Source organism: Copadichromis virginalis, linkage group LG23 (assembly GCF_057382275.1).
Source record: "Copadichromis virginalis isolate Kocher_CV1m ecotype Utaka linkage group LG23, C_Virginalis_male_GT1.1, whole genome shotgun sequence".
Classification (NCBI taxonomy): Eukaryota; Metazoa; Chordata; class Actinopteri; order Cichliformes; family Cichlidae; genus Copadichromis; species Copadichromis virginalis.
The window spans coordinates 16,273,592-16,290,896 of NC_140639.1; the positions used below are offsets into that span (position 1 = coordinate 16,273,592).

The following is a 17,305-nucleotide window of genomic DNA, read 5'->3' on the forward strand; positions in this document are numbered from 1 at the left end:
TGTAAGGTGGGCATCTTTATCAAATTTTTTGACATCAGAATGTGCTGTGTGTTATTGTTTGTGAGCTTTTGATTGGCCAGCATTTCTTCCTGGTGTTGTAACAACTCCTGTTGCTTTAGCATGCTCTTGACAGGAACACGCTACACCTTTTCATCTTTGTGTTGAAAGATCTGCACTGCAGCATGATAATCAGCCAAGTACACATTAGAGCTCTCTCTTACACGAAGCAGAAGAACTGCTGACTGTCATGGACGTTCACCCAAAAGTTGTCTGACCTCAACCACACCCAACATTTGTGGCTGCTTGAAGACTAAAAACTCCCTTACAGCACAAGCTGTTTACAGCATTGGAGCATCATGCTGAAATAAATGAGCTGTAGGTCAACTCCATATAGCTCAACATGGAGTAAAGCTAAGGATGGAAAGCATGTCTGTGTAGGTGCTGTCATCCAGATTCCGTTGCCTTAATAGCTTGAACAAAGAAAGTACATGGACTTATTTAAGTTTGTAAACAAGTTTCATCTCTCAGGCTTCTGAGTTCTGAGAGCTCTGACAGTGGAAAGCCAAATACCAATATAACAATAAAAGCTTAAGAAATCCATGCACATTAATAATAATAACAACACCCATAACCCAGCTTCTCCTAACCTGAACCTATCAGAAGCAAGGGGAACCTTGAAAGCAAGTGTTGTGTTGGTAAAGTTGGGAATTCATATCAGTGTACCCTATGCACATAAAAAAGTTAAAACTCTGTTTCACAGGTGACACTGAGCTGGGTGGATGTGAGCAGGCACCCGAAATGTTAAAATCTGTTTTTGCCCACTCTCCAGTAATACCTCCACCCTCCAGCTCTTCAGAGAGTATACCAAAGCATTGCTGAGAGACATAATCTCTCTTTAACATATCCTGTGTTTGCCCCAGGGCCTGCTGCCAGTTGGACATGCCCCAAACACACATATTAGGTGTCAAGGAGGCATAATGACCAACTCAACTGACTTCTTGCAATGCGGAGGAATAGCAACTCTACTCTGAACCCTTTCTGAATGATTAAACTCCTCACTATGTCTTGGAGCTCCTCTCAGGAAGCTCATTTCTCCTCTTCACTACCTATAGCTTGTGGCCATAGGTCAGGCTAGGAATACAGATTGATTGTTGAACTGACAGCTTTATTGTCACACTCATTTTGCAGGCAAATAATAGTTGACAAAAAAGTGTATTGACCTTCAAGTGTTTCTTTTCATTTATTCAGTTTATTCCTTATCCAACCATATTACTTTCCCTAATTTAGTTTGCTTTCATCTTAATAATCACTCTTAATAATAGAGCTACATTTTTGGTTGTGTTTTAACCATTTAGCCATATTCTAAACAAGCACATATTCCTACATGTATTTCAGAATTGCAGTTCTACTTTCATAAGTTTTCCGGTGTGAGTATTTTTTATAGGTGACAATTTCATGAACAGAGATAACCTAACCTTATCCCTATTGTCACCCTAATTTGGAATTAAAGTGACTAACTTAGCTACTACTCTAACATTATTCCAGATGTTGAAAACATAATGGCACATGTAAGTTTACAGTTGCAGAAATGAAGGCAGAAGTTTAAAACTGTTTTTATTGCATTGAAAATTCAACAAGACTTTACATAGTGAAGAGGACAAAAAATTCATGCCAACAACCTGCATAAGCGGGTTAGTGTTAATATGTCATGCATAAGAAACCAGGTCATTCTAAATATACAATTAAGAAAAACAATAACAACACAGTGTGATTAATAATTGCAGAATGCAAATGTTGAGAATTAGAAAACAGAACATTCAGATTTTGTGCAAATTCCACAATACAGCAGTTTCCAGTATTGTCTAATTTTATTAAAAATATATATTTCACATTGCATATCAGTTTAGCCTAACTGTCCAAAATTTCAAATAAATACTGTACACAGTAGACAGCTCACAGTTCAGCCAGGTCAAGTATTTTTAAACCTGTGGGTTGAGACCTCTTAAGAGGTAGAGTGAATCTGTGTTTGTGCAATTATGCAATTTGTACTGCAATAATCATGTTTACGTGATATTTTATCCTCGTACCCTTATTATCTTGTCATGCCTGTAACCTTTTCATTTAAAAAAAAGTTGGTGAACCTCTGGTTGTTTATGTACAATGTATTAACAGACAATAGCAACTGCCAAAAACAATAATCCATGTACAAAATTGTGAAGTAATGATGACACTCTGCATGGCTCATGCAATTACTGTATAAACCAAAACTAAAAAAGATGAAAACATATGCTGTGAAGCAGACTGACCATACTGTAACCCATCAGACCAAATGGAATCAAACTGACCTTTTAGTTTGTCAAAATTGGATTAACTGTATGTGGTAGATAATTAGGTAATTTACAGTGTAATTAAATAATGTGTAGTATCACTCAATAATATTTGTGTCGGTCATGCATAGAGCTCAGTGACAATGTTTGAATAGCTTTTAAGGTGAGACCTACTTTCTGTCCATCTAGGACGGTAGTCTGCTTACTGTATGTTAAGTCTGTGACACAGTGACAGGATCAGTATGTCTCACGCATGGACAATACACAACAGACAATACATTTACTTTACAAAGTGTACAAAGACTAATCAAACAACAACGAAACTCTTTAAAAAAAAAGGGAAGATACGTCTTTTAAATATTCAAAATAAAGACCTGAACCGGAGCAGGCATAACATGCTTATTGTATTGGTAGTCCACTGATGTGCCTGGTTTGTATGTAATGCACAGCATGCATGATAGTTTAAAACCTTTAGCCATTTGTAATGACTGAATTTCTGATTAATTACATGACATATGTATTATCATATCTGTTAACTAGCTAAAACAGCAAGCTAGTTAAAAAATAAAAATCTTAGTAACAACAATCAGTTTTCAAAAGTTGGATTTAACAAAATTCAACAGATGTTACAGTTACAGCTGTTGGTCCAGTCTGTTTACCACAAGCAGCCAGTCCATAATCTATAGCTAAGCTAGCTACAGGCAGAATGGGTTTTCTGTGTTTACTCTTAAACAATTACATCACCACTAAAACTTGTTTTGCATATAGTCAAAATGCAGTGTAATGCTACTCCAATAAACGATCGTGATAATCAGATATATTAATGCCACATCAGTAACTTATTGATGAGATTCCACGGTCAGTCAATTAAAGTTTTTGGTATCCCATTTAAATAAATTAAAGCATTTTCTCCTCTGATAAAAGGCACGTTATTTAAAGCATTCGACATTTACATTTTTTGATCCCTGAAGAGTTTTTTTTTCTTATCAAATCAGTATTGCATTTCTGCTTATTTACAAACTGGATAGTAACATGTGTAGAAATGATCAGTTTAGCTTACAAAAATTTTGCGTATCAAATATTTTCTAGAAATTGAGAGGAAATAATAAAAAAAAAAAAGCACGAGATTTGAAAGGTTGAAATTCAACTATTTGAGTGCATCGCAATTAATGCAAAAACACTAAAACACATGAGAGAGCAGACAGATTATCTGGGGAAGAAAAACAATTGTAGTCAACACTGTTGGTATCTCTCCAGATGCTTAATTATTTCTCAGAACATTTTATAAGTGTGTAATCTGTACAAATCTCCAATTTAATAAGAAATTACAAGATGTAAACTCTAAGCCCATCCATTACCCTCCCACCCCTTAATTATGCTACAAAAGTCTATCACATTCAAACTAATTTAAATAAGTCAAGATAAGAAATATTACGTATAAAATTGTTATCTTTTCCCCATTGCTATAATCACAGACACCACTATTACAAACATCATGCCTAACTACAAAAAACCTGAAACCAGTTATTTTTCTATTATTTATATCTCATGATTCTTGTTATTTCAAGGATTATTGAGCTGTTGATCTGTCATTCACAGCTTTAGATTGGTTCCAGCTTAAAAACCACAAACCAGGATATACTATTGCTCTTGCTCACAACAATCCTCTACTTGTTTCCCAAACAATTTCACGATATTAATTAAAAACGCTAATGAAAAAAGAGATTTATTGCTCAGCTCTCCATCCATGCATGTGCAGGCTGTTAAAAAGAGCACATCAGCCTTAGACTCAGAAGTGTCTTGTCGTGTGAGCAAACTGATGCAGAATGAGAGAGATTGCTTGACTGTGATAATAATTAGTGAGAGAATGTGTGAAGAATAAAGAGACAGAGGACTGTTGTCACTTAGAACACTAGGAGTTTGCAGTATGTTGTGCACACACTGAGAAAATGGGATAAATGACAAATGGAGATAGAAAGCAACTGTCAAACAGGGCATAATGGTTGTAAACATTCATCCAGCTGCCATTACAGTGTGTGCTGCTGCTCATTCTGCTTTAAACTAAATGAATGTATGCTAAAATATTTCACTTATTTTCCAATATATTTACCTGATGTAGACACTGAGATTGTCAGCAATACTACACTGGACTGGTTTTCTGAGTAGTCAAACAGGATATCTGGTTCAGCTGATTAAAAATGCCTTTTACACTAACGTTGACTGTGTTAGTCTATTGATTGCCCCTCTTCTAATCTTGCATTTCTCTTACTTGTCTTTCTCATATGGCGTTTGCATGACACAGCCAGTCCCAGCTTTAAGCCACCATTCATACTTCAAAATAAGGATTACACAACCGCTTCTTTTCACCTGACACTGAGGAGCTATATTGGTTTTATCAGCAGGAGAAATTAATGGCATTGCACATAGTCATCTATGAAGACATATTTAAAACAGCTACCTTTAAGATCCTTTTTGTTGACTATGCTACAACATGGAAATTGTAGAAGAGCTGATTTTATTTGTGTTATTGTGTCAAGTTGAGTTGTGTTGATGCGCTTCATCAAATGCAGCAGACACTGCTTACAGTGTCAGCAAAAGGGTGATTGTTGGGTAGGCTGATACTAGAATGGCTTTTTGCTACACGAAGCCACACGGAGAGCTGAGTTTTAAGAATATTTCAATTTGCATCTAACTTTGCTAATGCTAACGTTGCATTCCCCTGCCCCAAAGCAAAAACTTTATTTATAAACTGTTTGCATCCTGAGGCAAAATCTATATTACATTCAATTAATTATTATTAATTCTTATAATATTTTTTAATAAAACAGAAAAAGGCCTCTGGATTAGCTAAAAAATATTGGCTGCTTTTTAATTAACCAAGCAAACTAGCCATTTGGTTGGGCAGCTAGTATTTGGTTTGACGCCAAATGAAAAATCGGATTTGGAACATTTTAGGGAGCAGCTTTCCCAAATTTTGTTGTCCCAGCAATTGTGCTCGCAGTGAGTGCAAAGTTAACTGTTTTCTAGTATAAACAAGATTTCAAGGTTGTCAAAGTTACCCTGACCCAAACCATTTTTGCCCACTGGCTTTACAACAGCTTTTAGTAATGTGTCTACAGCTCGTAATCTTGTGCAGGGATTTGCTCCTGATGAAAACTTTTCAGGCACAAATTACATACCTGGTGTAAACTACTAAGAAAGTACTAATGCTGTTTATTACGTTCACTGGAAGAGAATTTATTGCAATTTAAAGAACCTCACTGTCTAAGCATCATATGCATGTATAAGCCCTAGTGTGTGTTAAATTTGTTTCAATACATTCATCAGTCAAGTCTCTGAAATGTCTCTCTACAATATGAACTGCATATCGCTGTCATTCGTTTGACACTAATTACTGGAGAGGTGTGGAAGTGAACACCTTTATACTTTACACATTGTAGACTGGTGATACTATGGAATGGCAGCTCCAATGTCTTTGAGCATTGTTTTTTCAATAGATGGATTTCCTATGACCTTAAACCTTTTTCAGGACTATAGTATGATGGGTAAGATTGGTTAGAAGATCAGCTGTCTTCTGCTATTTGCATTGAATTAAACGTAATTAATTTAATATGTGCCAGTTACGTCCGTTTCAGCAAAAATCCTCATTCACTTGAATAATTCTCAAACAAGTCCAAACCAAAGCACACAAGCCTCTCAGCTGACTGGATGGCCCTGAGGATGAGAGACAGAGACTGGTTTGTGGCGCTATGGAAAAGTACTTCTTTGTTTGCGGAGTTGTGTTTGATTGTTTTGCTGGGGATGTTGCAAGGCAGGACAGCTTCCCGAGGGAACTTCAAGATGGAAAACTGAGGAGTCTTTCCTGGAAGGCTGTATAACAGATTCCTGTTGAAGGACATAAAGACAAGACAGTGTCACTAAATACCTCAGGCATGTTTTAAAATGTATATATCTAACATCCATACTAATCCGTTTTAGGACCCCCAGGCCTACCCAGTCTAAAGCTCAGTGGTAGGCAATAACTTTGGGAACTTTGGTGCAGACAACCATATTCACTGAGTAAAATCAGTCACTTCTTTTTCACCGATTCAGGAAGACAACAGAAACATCATCATTCACCATCAGTGGTTAATTAAACATAAAAAGTTACAGGGGTTGCTGAGCTCATTCTCTATAGAGGAGCAGCTGCTGTGCATTTATGCATTTAACATGAAAACGTGTGCATGAATAGTCATGTGATATCTTCAGGTGTTTCGTGGAGAATACGTCTGAAATGCTGCTATGTGCACCTTTAGTTTATCTGAAGTTACATCTAAGTTCATAATAGCAGAATGTAGCACGACAATTCAATTAAATTAATGATTACATTTATCCAGTATGGCAGTTTTATTTGTGAAGCACATTTCATATTTGTATTTTTCAAAATGCAAAAAGAAATAATAATAATAATAAAAGCAACAGCCATCAAAACAATAACCTTTTTACAACAAATTAAAAACTGAAAAAGACAGGCAGTAAAGAGGCGTTCTGTGAGTTAGTCTTTCAAGTAATTCCGGTTTAGTTAAAGGCATAAAATCTTTTTAACATGGATATAAATTTGGTAAAAGTGGGAGCAAGCCCATTAAAACTCCAAATGCTAGTTACATACATAATGTAATGTTCTATTAATTCTAGATGACTGCCAGATGTACTGGATTTTTAACATCTGTGTTGAACAGTAACAATGAAATGGAGCACTCATTGTGCTGACAGCTCATATTTTTTTCATATATTTTCACAAGTCTTTATAGGGACACACAGAGTAAGCATAACAACATAATGCTGTTTTATACTTGGCACAGGGTTTTTGTTTGATTTGTTGGGAAAGATGAAAGAGATTCCCTGGGAACAGAAAAGCTCATTGCCATCAACACCACAGAGCTCTACCTCATGTGATATCGTGGATCTGTGTATAACAAGATGGCACTTTAGGCCGGCCCATTTTGCATGTCATGTTTTTGCATTTTTGCGAGAAGTCACGACAATAACAGAATTATCAAACGTTTTGTCACATGAAATTCATTAGCGTACTATAAAACACAAACTACTGTCCTTAAACAATTGCATTCTGTTTCTCTTTGTGGTTTTGTCACATTTGCTACTCGCTGCCACACACCTAAAGCAAAGCATGTATATAAATAGAGATGAGCCTTTGAGGGTAGCAGAATACTCATTTGTAGGTCAGAAAGGCAGTGACTGCGGAGTGTACATTGATTTCTCTTAAAGTGGCTGAACTGCCAGTCTCAAAAAGTAAATGGAGTGATTCTTCATGTGTTAAGACACAGGTCGTGGGCTGCAGGGTGTGAAGGAGCATTGACCTTCAGTACACAATTTAGACTCAAAGTCAGAGTGCTATGAAGATTCTGTATCTGCTCTACAACATAAAACCAGTATATGACACCAGTGACGCTTCTCCTCCAAGTTAAGGATGGTTAGGTGCAATATTTACAAAGGTACAATAGGGTCATAGAATATATGATACATGGAATATCAAAATGTAAAATTTGGCTCCTGCATGTGAGACACTTTGATATATTCCAAAAATCATTGGAATAGGTGTCAAAATATTTGGCAGTGACTTAGTATGAAAATCTGGCCAGCAATAACTACTCTACTACTAAACGAAACTTTCCTTTCAAGTCAATTACAACCTCCCTACTTTTAAGATTAGAAATAAAACGATTCCTTTGTGAGTTTAGTTAGGGCTGGATCAGATTACCCTGAGCCACCCGTGATCATGCTGCTATAGGCTCAGGCTGCTGGAGGCCCTCCAATGATATATTTTGTCTCTCCTCTCTTTTGCACTTTACATACTTATATTCCACTAGTGCATATTATATTAACTTTGTGTTATTATCTCTCATAGTTTGTTTTTTTTCCCCCTCTTTTTTGTATGTCAGTTCTTTGTGTTTTCCTCTTTTCCCTTACCCCTACGGATTCAGGCAGATGGTCACCCTCAAGAGACTAAAGGTCTTTTTTCTAATTCTTTGTCTCCAAACGCTTGCTCATAGAGGTCTTTGAGCTTTTATCTTTAATGTTGAGGGATTACTTTAAAATATAAAGCACAGTGAAATTACTTTTGTTGTGATAAACTGAGGGGATTTTGTATTGCCAAAAAAAAGTGCAAATATGTAGATGGCAATGATAGTTCATGTGCTACTCAGTCTGTGGGGGAGTATACTGCATTATCCAGAAAGCCAAAATCAGGAAGTTCTACATGCTGCAAAAATTGCACATTTGTTGAAATTGAAAAGTAAAAAAACAAAACAAACAAACAAAAAAAACCAAAACCCCAACAATATAAAATGTAGTAATAAAAAACTATGATATTAAAAATGTATTTATGCATAAGATGTGTTATTTAATTTTTAGTTATCATACTTTTTTGTTTTGTCTTGTTATTTGGAAGCATTCTCTAATGCAGTGATAGAAGTTAAATTGGCAGAGAAGTTAAAATAATTGTGCATATGATGTGTGGAGATTGCCCTGCACTAACTTTAGATTTGTGTCCTGAGTTTGATGTTTTAATATCAACATTGCAGCTTTATGTCTATATGAGCTGCAGGCCTTTTCTTTTCAATGTACTGTACCCCATGAGTGGCTGTGGAAGGGAGGGAGTGGAAAAGTCTTTCCTCCTCTGGAGGAATTCGAGATCTGAGTGATTCATATAATCCTTAATCACAGTTAGTACCGCCACCTCCTTTCGTGTCCCAGTGATATTACAGTCAAAATAAACTTGAAAGCCAACATCAATCAGTTACAGTTCCACCCAAGTCTGATGCTTTGCAGTTGGTTTAATCGGCCAGTCAGTGGGGGTTACTGCATGTAGTGCCTCAGATAAATTCTACTTAAATCAACACCTGGGGTATAAATGTAACATGAGTGAATGGAAAGAGGAAGTTTGACTGGACTCGACTGATGTTTCACTCTTACCATTGCCGATGCCGTTAGAAGGAGTCAAAGTTGTCCTACGCATAACTCAACACGTTTTCCCAAAGTTAAAAGATCATGTAAGGGTTTTACCTGGAATGTACTTTTTGGCTTAAACATTGAAAGCATCTTAAGTCTGCTCACAGCATTAAAAGGATATTCCAAGTGTTGACTCGTTCATCATGTTCATTAGTAAAGATAAATACTCTCCCAAAAGCTCTTAACGTTCAATTTCACCAGCATAGCAAATGTATATCTGACAAACATTTTTCCGCCCAGTTTTTAGTTCACATCACACTTATGTTATGTTCTATGTTGTTATTTTAATGAGACCTTTCCAGTTGTTTTGCCTCCGAGTTCCTCCACATTGGTATTATTAGTTTTATTTCAATTAATGTATGATATTGTAAGCACAGCACATTGCCACAGGTGTATAAAATCAAGCACCTACAGTAGCCATACAGTTTTACTTACAAACATTTGAGAAACTGTGAGCTGTTCTAAAAAGCTCATTACCCTCTTAGATAGTCTTTGATCAACTGTAAGTGATGACACATCCAAGGAGGCAGAAGTGTTTGACAGAGTGGGCTTGCCCAGTTCTGAGGGACATTGGCGTAAAATTTGCCACCACTCTACTGAATCAGAGTTCCAAACCACAGCACAAAGGCCGTAAACTGGGAGCTTTATGGCATGGACTATCATGGCTGAGCTACTGGATTTTCGTACTTCTGAAAGCCCTGAAAAAAAGAATTGGTTTTAGAAACTATCAGCTGATGGATTCCCAGAACTATATACGTAAAGACAGAAACTGGGAAAGATGAAGTGTCCTATCTGTCAAGTATCTCCAAAAACTGTTTCTGGATGTATCTACAGAACTGGGTTTGGTTTAGTGGTCACCAGATATTGATTACAATTAGATTTTTTTTCTATTGTCTGTAGTATTTTATATTGTAACTATATAACACTCACAGACAGTATAAAAGATGCATGTAGCTATGTGACATCATCCACTATAGTCCTGTCTTAAGGCCTTGAGTTTAGGACTGTCTTTACAAAAAATGGATGTAATGAAGAACGGTGGGTCTGACTGTAAATTTATTGGCTATTCAGAATCAGAATCAGAATACTTTATTAATCCCGAAGGAAATTAGGACTTTTGATCAACAATAAATTAGCCAGATAACTCCCATTAGTGAAAATGGTAAATGGCCTGTATTTGTATAGCGCTTTACTCGTCCCTAAGGACCCCAAAGCGCTTTGCACATCCAGTCATCCACCCATTCACACACTGGTGATGGCAAGCTACATTGTAGCCACAGCCACCCTGGGGCGCACTGACAGAGGCGAGGCTGCCGGACACTGGCGCCACCGGGCCCTCTGACCACCACCAGTAAGCAACGGGTGAAGTGTCTTGCCCAAGGACACAATGACCGAGACTGTTGGAGCCGGGGCTCGAACCAGCAACCTTCCGATTACAAGACGAACTGCCAACTCTTGAGCCACAATCGAAAAATAGCATAACAAAACAGACTTAATTATTTATTTAGGATAACCAAAATAGGTGACTGAGCCCATAAACTGAGCAGGAAAGTGTTCACAGAGGAGACGTCAGAAAGCTGTGTTTCTCTAGACTTGGGACTGAAAGTCTTTTTGCAGCATCTTGCGGCCTTCATATGGAATACACGTTTTTAGTCTCCTATGTACTGGTTTAATTTTTCAGATCCAGAAGCTACGTCCATGTGTCCATGATCACAATCTGCCCTCAGGCTGTGTTGCAATAATAATACAGCAAAACCAGGAAATTCCAAAAGGCTCAATCCCAAATTTCTTTAATTCAGATTTTTTTTTAAATTTCTTCAAAAAAAGACATTTTCTCCTTTTAATTTTGAGACTATCAGCTGTACTGTACATGTTGGTTTTCCTCACGTTACGCTTTTTTATATTGATTAAACCTTGTGTTACTGGAACAGATTTTCCTCTTTGGTATTACATGCCTTTCACTGTCGCTGGTGATCCTTGTAGTAATTTAATCAGAAGAGGTGGAATCATTTTCTCTACAACCCAAGCAAAAAAACATCACACCAAATATAAAGTTCAGAATTTTTGCATGTGCGGTTGCAAGAGACAAACACACACTTTGAGTTTAAGGCTGCAGGACTTCACAGACCTCCCAGTGATAGTGTGCGCACATTTGTGGTTATTATCACTTCTGTTAACAAGGAGCCAGGTGTCATTATCTTGCATGTTAATGGAAAAGACATTACAAGTGCTTTAAGAATAAACAGCAAAGTGAACAGAATGAACAGAGTTAACCTGTGCATCAATTCTCCAGCACTTCAGTACGTAAGTATTTTCATAATGCAGCTATTGTAGACGTTATTGACTTAAGGTTCATGGTTTAAGATTGTCCTCATTTTATGATTATAGGAGACGTTTTTTCTTACACAGGAGTTTGTGTAAAACACACACACACACACACACACACACACACACACACACACACACACACACACACACACACACACACAAATTGCAATACAGATTAGAGAGAAAAGAGTATCACAAGAAGCACAGTTAAAGTGTTATCCAAAGTGCTTTTCCGTGAGCATAGTAAAAGCAATAGAGTGAATGACAGATGGACTCCATTAGTTTATCCATGTAAGTCTCTCAAAAGCCAAATCTAAAGTCACTATTGCAAATTATCTACAGGCTAGATGGTTCAGATTATCTGCTATCGCATTAAATTCAGAAGGACCTGCTTTTTTTTAAAATGTCCACACAATTTGTCTCCTTTTGAGTATATTTTAAGATACTAGTATCTTTTAAGAACACTTACGGGCTGGTTGTTAAATTTCCAAACAATGCAACGTTATTGGCTATTTGTACAGCAGCAACCTACACAACCAAAAAAAAAAAAAAAAAAGAGTCTCAAATTCAAGGACAGTTCTGTAAAATAATTACCTCATCTCAGAATAATGAAAAAGGTATTTGTCTTTGGACTGTTTAGCTCAAGCATCAACATGTAATTCACACTGAAGTTTGTTATCGAGGGTAATATCTAAATAATTGTACCTCTGCAACCGCTGAGTGTGAGCTCCAGTCATCATGTTGGACACATTTAGGTGGAGCAAAGAATTATTACAGTGAGTCATCAAGTCTAGACCATCATGATACACTTCCTTCCCTTAGAAATATAGTCAAAGAACAGAAATATTAAGCAAATGTTAAGGTGTGTGTTGTGTTATTGTGGTAGAGCTGTGTTTGGGGATTTTTTTGTGATGCATACACAGCAGCATTCTGCTACAAAGTAGCGGTTGCAGTTGCAAATTAGTTGGATTATCAATTGGATTAAAAATTATGCCTAGAGTTGAACATAAGCCCACCCTCTTTGCCAGGGCTAATCATTATCCTGGATTTCTTTCCTGTTTCAAGACCAAGTTCATTTTTGAACTGAGACGACATAAGGCTGCAATAACTTCCTAAATTCTCAAATGATATTTTATAGCAGAAACACAGTGTATGGAATTCAATGGCAATTTAATGCTTATTCCATCTTTCTATGTGAAAGCAACACTCTCATACAAACAAATCACAGACATTTTTAAGACTTAGTTAGCATTACTGCCTCACTGAGCAGACAAAATGTCCTAATTATGTGTTTCGGTTGCATATAATGCCCCTCTTGTTGTCAAAGTAAACATTTTAAAGACTGTTTAGCACTCTTAGACTAATAGTCTTAGTCCTGTGAGTGAATGGTAACTTCCTTTATAAATGAGTGCTATTAAGCCTTAATGCTTTCCAGGCATGATGGAGCAGCTAATTTTAGCTTGGATGCTAATGGCAGTCTAGAACAATTAACATGTCTATTACTGCCATAAACTGTGAATAACACTGAACAGCAGAAGCCATTTATTCTGTTGGAATCTAGTGGAAAAGTAGACAGCTAAAGAGGTGTCGGGGGGAGACAGTGTACACCCCAGACACTGTGTGGATGCTAAAATCAAACATCACTGAGGTGTTACTGTTACGAGACAGAAATATAGTTGGCGAGAAAAGTCCTCACTATCAGTCAAGGTCAGCTGTCTCCAAGTAAATGTAATTTGATATGATTCATTGTGTTTATTCTTAAGCTGGACAGTTTGACTAAAATAAATTCATCAATTAATCTAGGAGCGCTCACTTTCTTGCACATGCACTGAGCAGAGCCAATGAATTACTGCTGCTCTGCCCTGAAAAGCTGCCGCCTGGGAAAAAAAGGGGGTGAAAAAGGAAAATCAAACTGTGGATTGTAAATTATTCCCCTTTTCACTTTTTTTGTCAGAAGGAATAAATATGTGTGAAATACTGTGAAGCAAGTTTTATGTTGCATTATTGCTGTTCTGCTCCATATGTATAAGAACTTGAAAAAGAAGTGGATCCACTCAATCCAAGATACATGGCTAATGGGGATTTAAATCATGCTTGCCCAAATGAGGAACTGCATGTGATTTAGAGACTGTGTAAAATTATTAGTGTGAGGGTTACTTGTATGTATATTCTTCTTGGATGGTCTTCTAAATTTGTAGCTTTTTGTTGTCCTGCTTTACAATGTGATCACTAGTCAAAGGTCCAAAGTGGGGGTGTAATCAAAAGCTTTCTGTATATTCTCCCCCTGAAGGGAGGAATATGAAATCGGTTCCTTTTCTTTGTCTGTCTGTCTGTTGGGAGTCTAGGATCCACAGTTTTCAAGATATCATGTTCAAATGTTCTCTGAAGGAAGATACCAATAAAAGCTCGGGCTGATTTAATTTAGGTGAAAACTGGGTCAAGGTCACGTCCTTATCGCGCTTGTTTGATTTGTATCTGTAGTCAGATCTGGTTACTTACAACCACAACTATGATGGAAGGCCACAGTGACAGTGTCGACTGCTGTCTGGTTGGTTAGTTATATTGACCTTGTCAGAACAGCTGATTTTATATTTCACAAAAGGCTAAAATATTTAATCAGTGTGACCATTGCAGTCCCTTGATAGCTTCTTAACCGGTGCTTGAGCTAGCGACCCAGAATTGCGCTCCGGCACCTGCAATTAAAAAGTAATTAAATCTAATACATAATAAATACAAAGTAAGTTCATTTTTCATGTGCTGCAGCCTTTTGTTCCTTCCAGTTGATGGCATGGCACTCAATAACTAAAAGAGTAATGTCATTCCACAGCCTCCCCGGTGCACACTGCAGACATCCCTTTTTCCTTCTCAGTAGATGTCAGTCGGAGTAGTTGTGAAAAAGAAAGTTTTCACAGGACTGTGTGCCATCCATGGAAGTAGACCCCATTATCCAAACATCTGTAGGTCCATGTCTGTTATCAGTCTCTCTCACATGGTTGAAGATGAATTTTGATCTCCTTTGCTCTACAATGTTACTTCAAGTTCATTCAGGTTTGTTTGGATTCATTTATGCACAGCTCAGTCATGTAAGTTCCTGCCACAGCATTTTGGGTTTAAGGTCTGGACTTATCTAATCTGTCCCATTGCTACACTTTGATTCTTTTCTTTTTAAACATAGTGCTGGTGATTGATTGATTGATTGATTGGTAATTTATTTCAACATGTGAACAATATACAAGTACATTTAGAAAAGAAATGAGAGAAAAAAAAATATACTATACAAATTACATACAAAAAAACATTCTGATTAATTTACATGTTGAAAGGGAGTGGGAGTGGGTGCGCTTGACTTCTTTGTTCTTTTGTGTCACTCATTTTCAGCTAAGCTTTAGTTGTTGAACAGATACTTTGGTTTACAGAGGAGTTCATGGTGCACACAGTGACTGCAAGATGCCTGTGGCCACAAAACAAGCCCACATCATCGCCTCCTGACAGTTGAGCTGAGTAGTATTTGAGATTTAGCTTGTTGGTTTGTGCAATTTCTCAGAGCACGGTCTGACCTTGGGGTGAATTTTCTGGGAGGTCCACTCATGGGAGGTTTGTGGCATTGTGCTAATACCTGAGCAGGCTAGACCAACAAACTGTCAAAACTTCTACTTTTATAGAGGTGGTCACATTTGCTGATGCATTTGATCAGAAGCACATAGCTGGTACTTACCTTCTTAAATCCTAAGGCAGCAGTACGGGTGTACTAGTGGACTGCATAGACCCGTGAAAAGTTTCTTTTTCATTTAACTGCATAACAGAGAACTGAGTTGCTTTTTATTTTTTTGAGAAGTGTAGATTAATTTAAAATTTCAAATGTGCAAATTTCAACACTTCAAACAGATCAAGAAATATTAGAAACATAAGCTGATTATTTGCCAAATTGCACACAAACAAACTCTGGAACTGTTTTTTTTCCTCAAGAAAGTTGAAGAAAACAGATTCTTTTCAAAGGTAAGGCCTGCTTAGCAAGTGAAATTTGATCAAGTTCAAATTTAAGATATAGATGTAATATTACAAATGCAATGTTCTGGGTTTTTTTTTTTTTAAATAATTTCGATTTGCTCTGTACATGATATGTTAATTATTTTTTGATATTTTGAAATATTTTTGAAAACAGATTAAATGACATTGATTTTATGTCACTCATGAAGGTTATATATTAGTGAACTCAGCTGGTTTAATCTAGAAAGAGCAGCACAGGATAGCTCCAGTGCTGCACATACTACAAGTCACAAATGAATTTGTTCATGAATCAGTTTAAACCGCCATACAGGATCCTAGTTTGCCAACACACCAAACCTGCCTCACTAACTTCTCTTCTTGACTAACATTAGTCTAATCACTATTAAATGAAGCTTAGCCTAATTTCAATAAGGAACATCTGTAATCACTGGTCTTCCTGCTTTCTTGGTTGTTATGCTGCTTTTCTGTTCTTTACATGACTACTGGTTTCCCACACTGTCAATCGCAATACTGACATCGTTACCCTAGTCCAATGATCTTCTCGTCTACCTGTGAGCCAATCAGCCTCCGCTTCACATGGTTTAAATCTATGCTCTCCATCACTCTCCCTTTCGGACTCTTTCGTGCAAACCACCTTCTCCTCATCTCCAGTGAGAGGTGTAAGGGGCCCATCCGGGACTCCTAGTATTACTTGAATATATTTGGATGTAGTATTGTAGGGTCAACCTTACAATATAAAGTGGCTGTTGTTGTGATTTGTTGCTGTATAAATAACATTGAATTGAATTGAACTTGAAGTGGAGAGTAGTGGACCCAAATCCAGACAAACGAAACGTGGACAAAACAGGAATCTTAACGAGATTAAGGGCGAGACGTTTATTGTGGCTGATAAAGACTACAAAACAAAGGGTGAGGCAAAACAATTCGACACTAAACTAAACCCAAACTGGGAAAACTAGAAAATATATGTGACAACTTTAAACATGAAAACCTGGGGTGGATATGAGGAAACCTGGAGACATCGCGTGACAACGAATAACAGAAAACTGACACGCTAAATACACAGAGAGGAGACGAGGGGAGTGGAAAGACATGGGGAACATAGCTGATACGAATGAAGATGACGCCAGAGGGGAAGCAAAATTAAACACATTGAACATGGAACACGAGACTGTCACAATAAAACAGGAAACATAAAGATGCAGACCTAAGACACACAGAGGGGAGGTGAACTTAACACTGAAGACATGACAGACTCACATGGGCGACACGGGAGTGAGACAAACACACAACCTCAGGGAATAAATCATAATGAAGGCAAACCACAAAACTCAAATATATCAGAATATAATACATGACTAAACTGTGTTTAAACAGGATCTAAATCATCATGATACCAAGATAATACACAATTAGCTCAGGATGCTGAGTGAAAAGACCCAGCACCCTGATGGAACCAAAACACCCTACTCCCAAGCTTTCAAATAAATCGAACAAAGAAACAAGCCAACGAAAGTCAACTTCTCCATGGTTTAACATGTATGATTTGATACTAAGATCACTAAAGGAGACAAGTCTAATTTATTTTATCTGGGGAAAAATGATTTTCTTGTTTTTTTTTTTACATAAATCAT

General features: G+C 37.2%; 1 protein-coding gene across 1 annotated transcript in view; it reads right to left on the reverse strand.

Moving 5' to 3' along the window:
• Positions 1-3,699: 3,699 nt before the first annotated feature.
• The window catches only part of naaladl2 (N-acetylated alpha-linked acidic dipeptidase like 2), a 472,039-nt gene continuing 458,433 nt past the window's right edge, over positions 3,700-17,305 (reverse strand). The window contains exon 17 of the mRNA XM_085449971.1: positions 3,700-6,212. Coding sequence (XP_085306097.1) covers positions 5,972-6,212 — 241 coding nt within the window. The 3' untranslated portion in view covers positions 3,700-5,971. The remainder of the gene's footprint in view (positions 6,213-17,305) is intronic.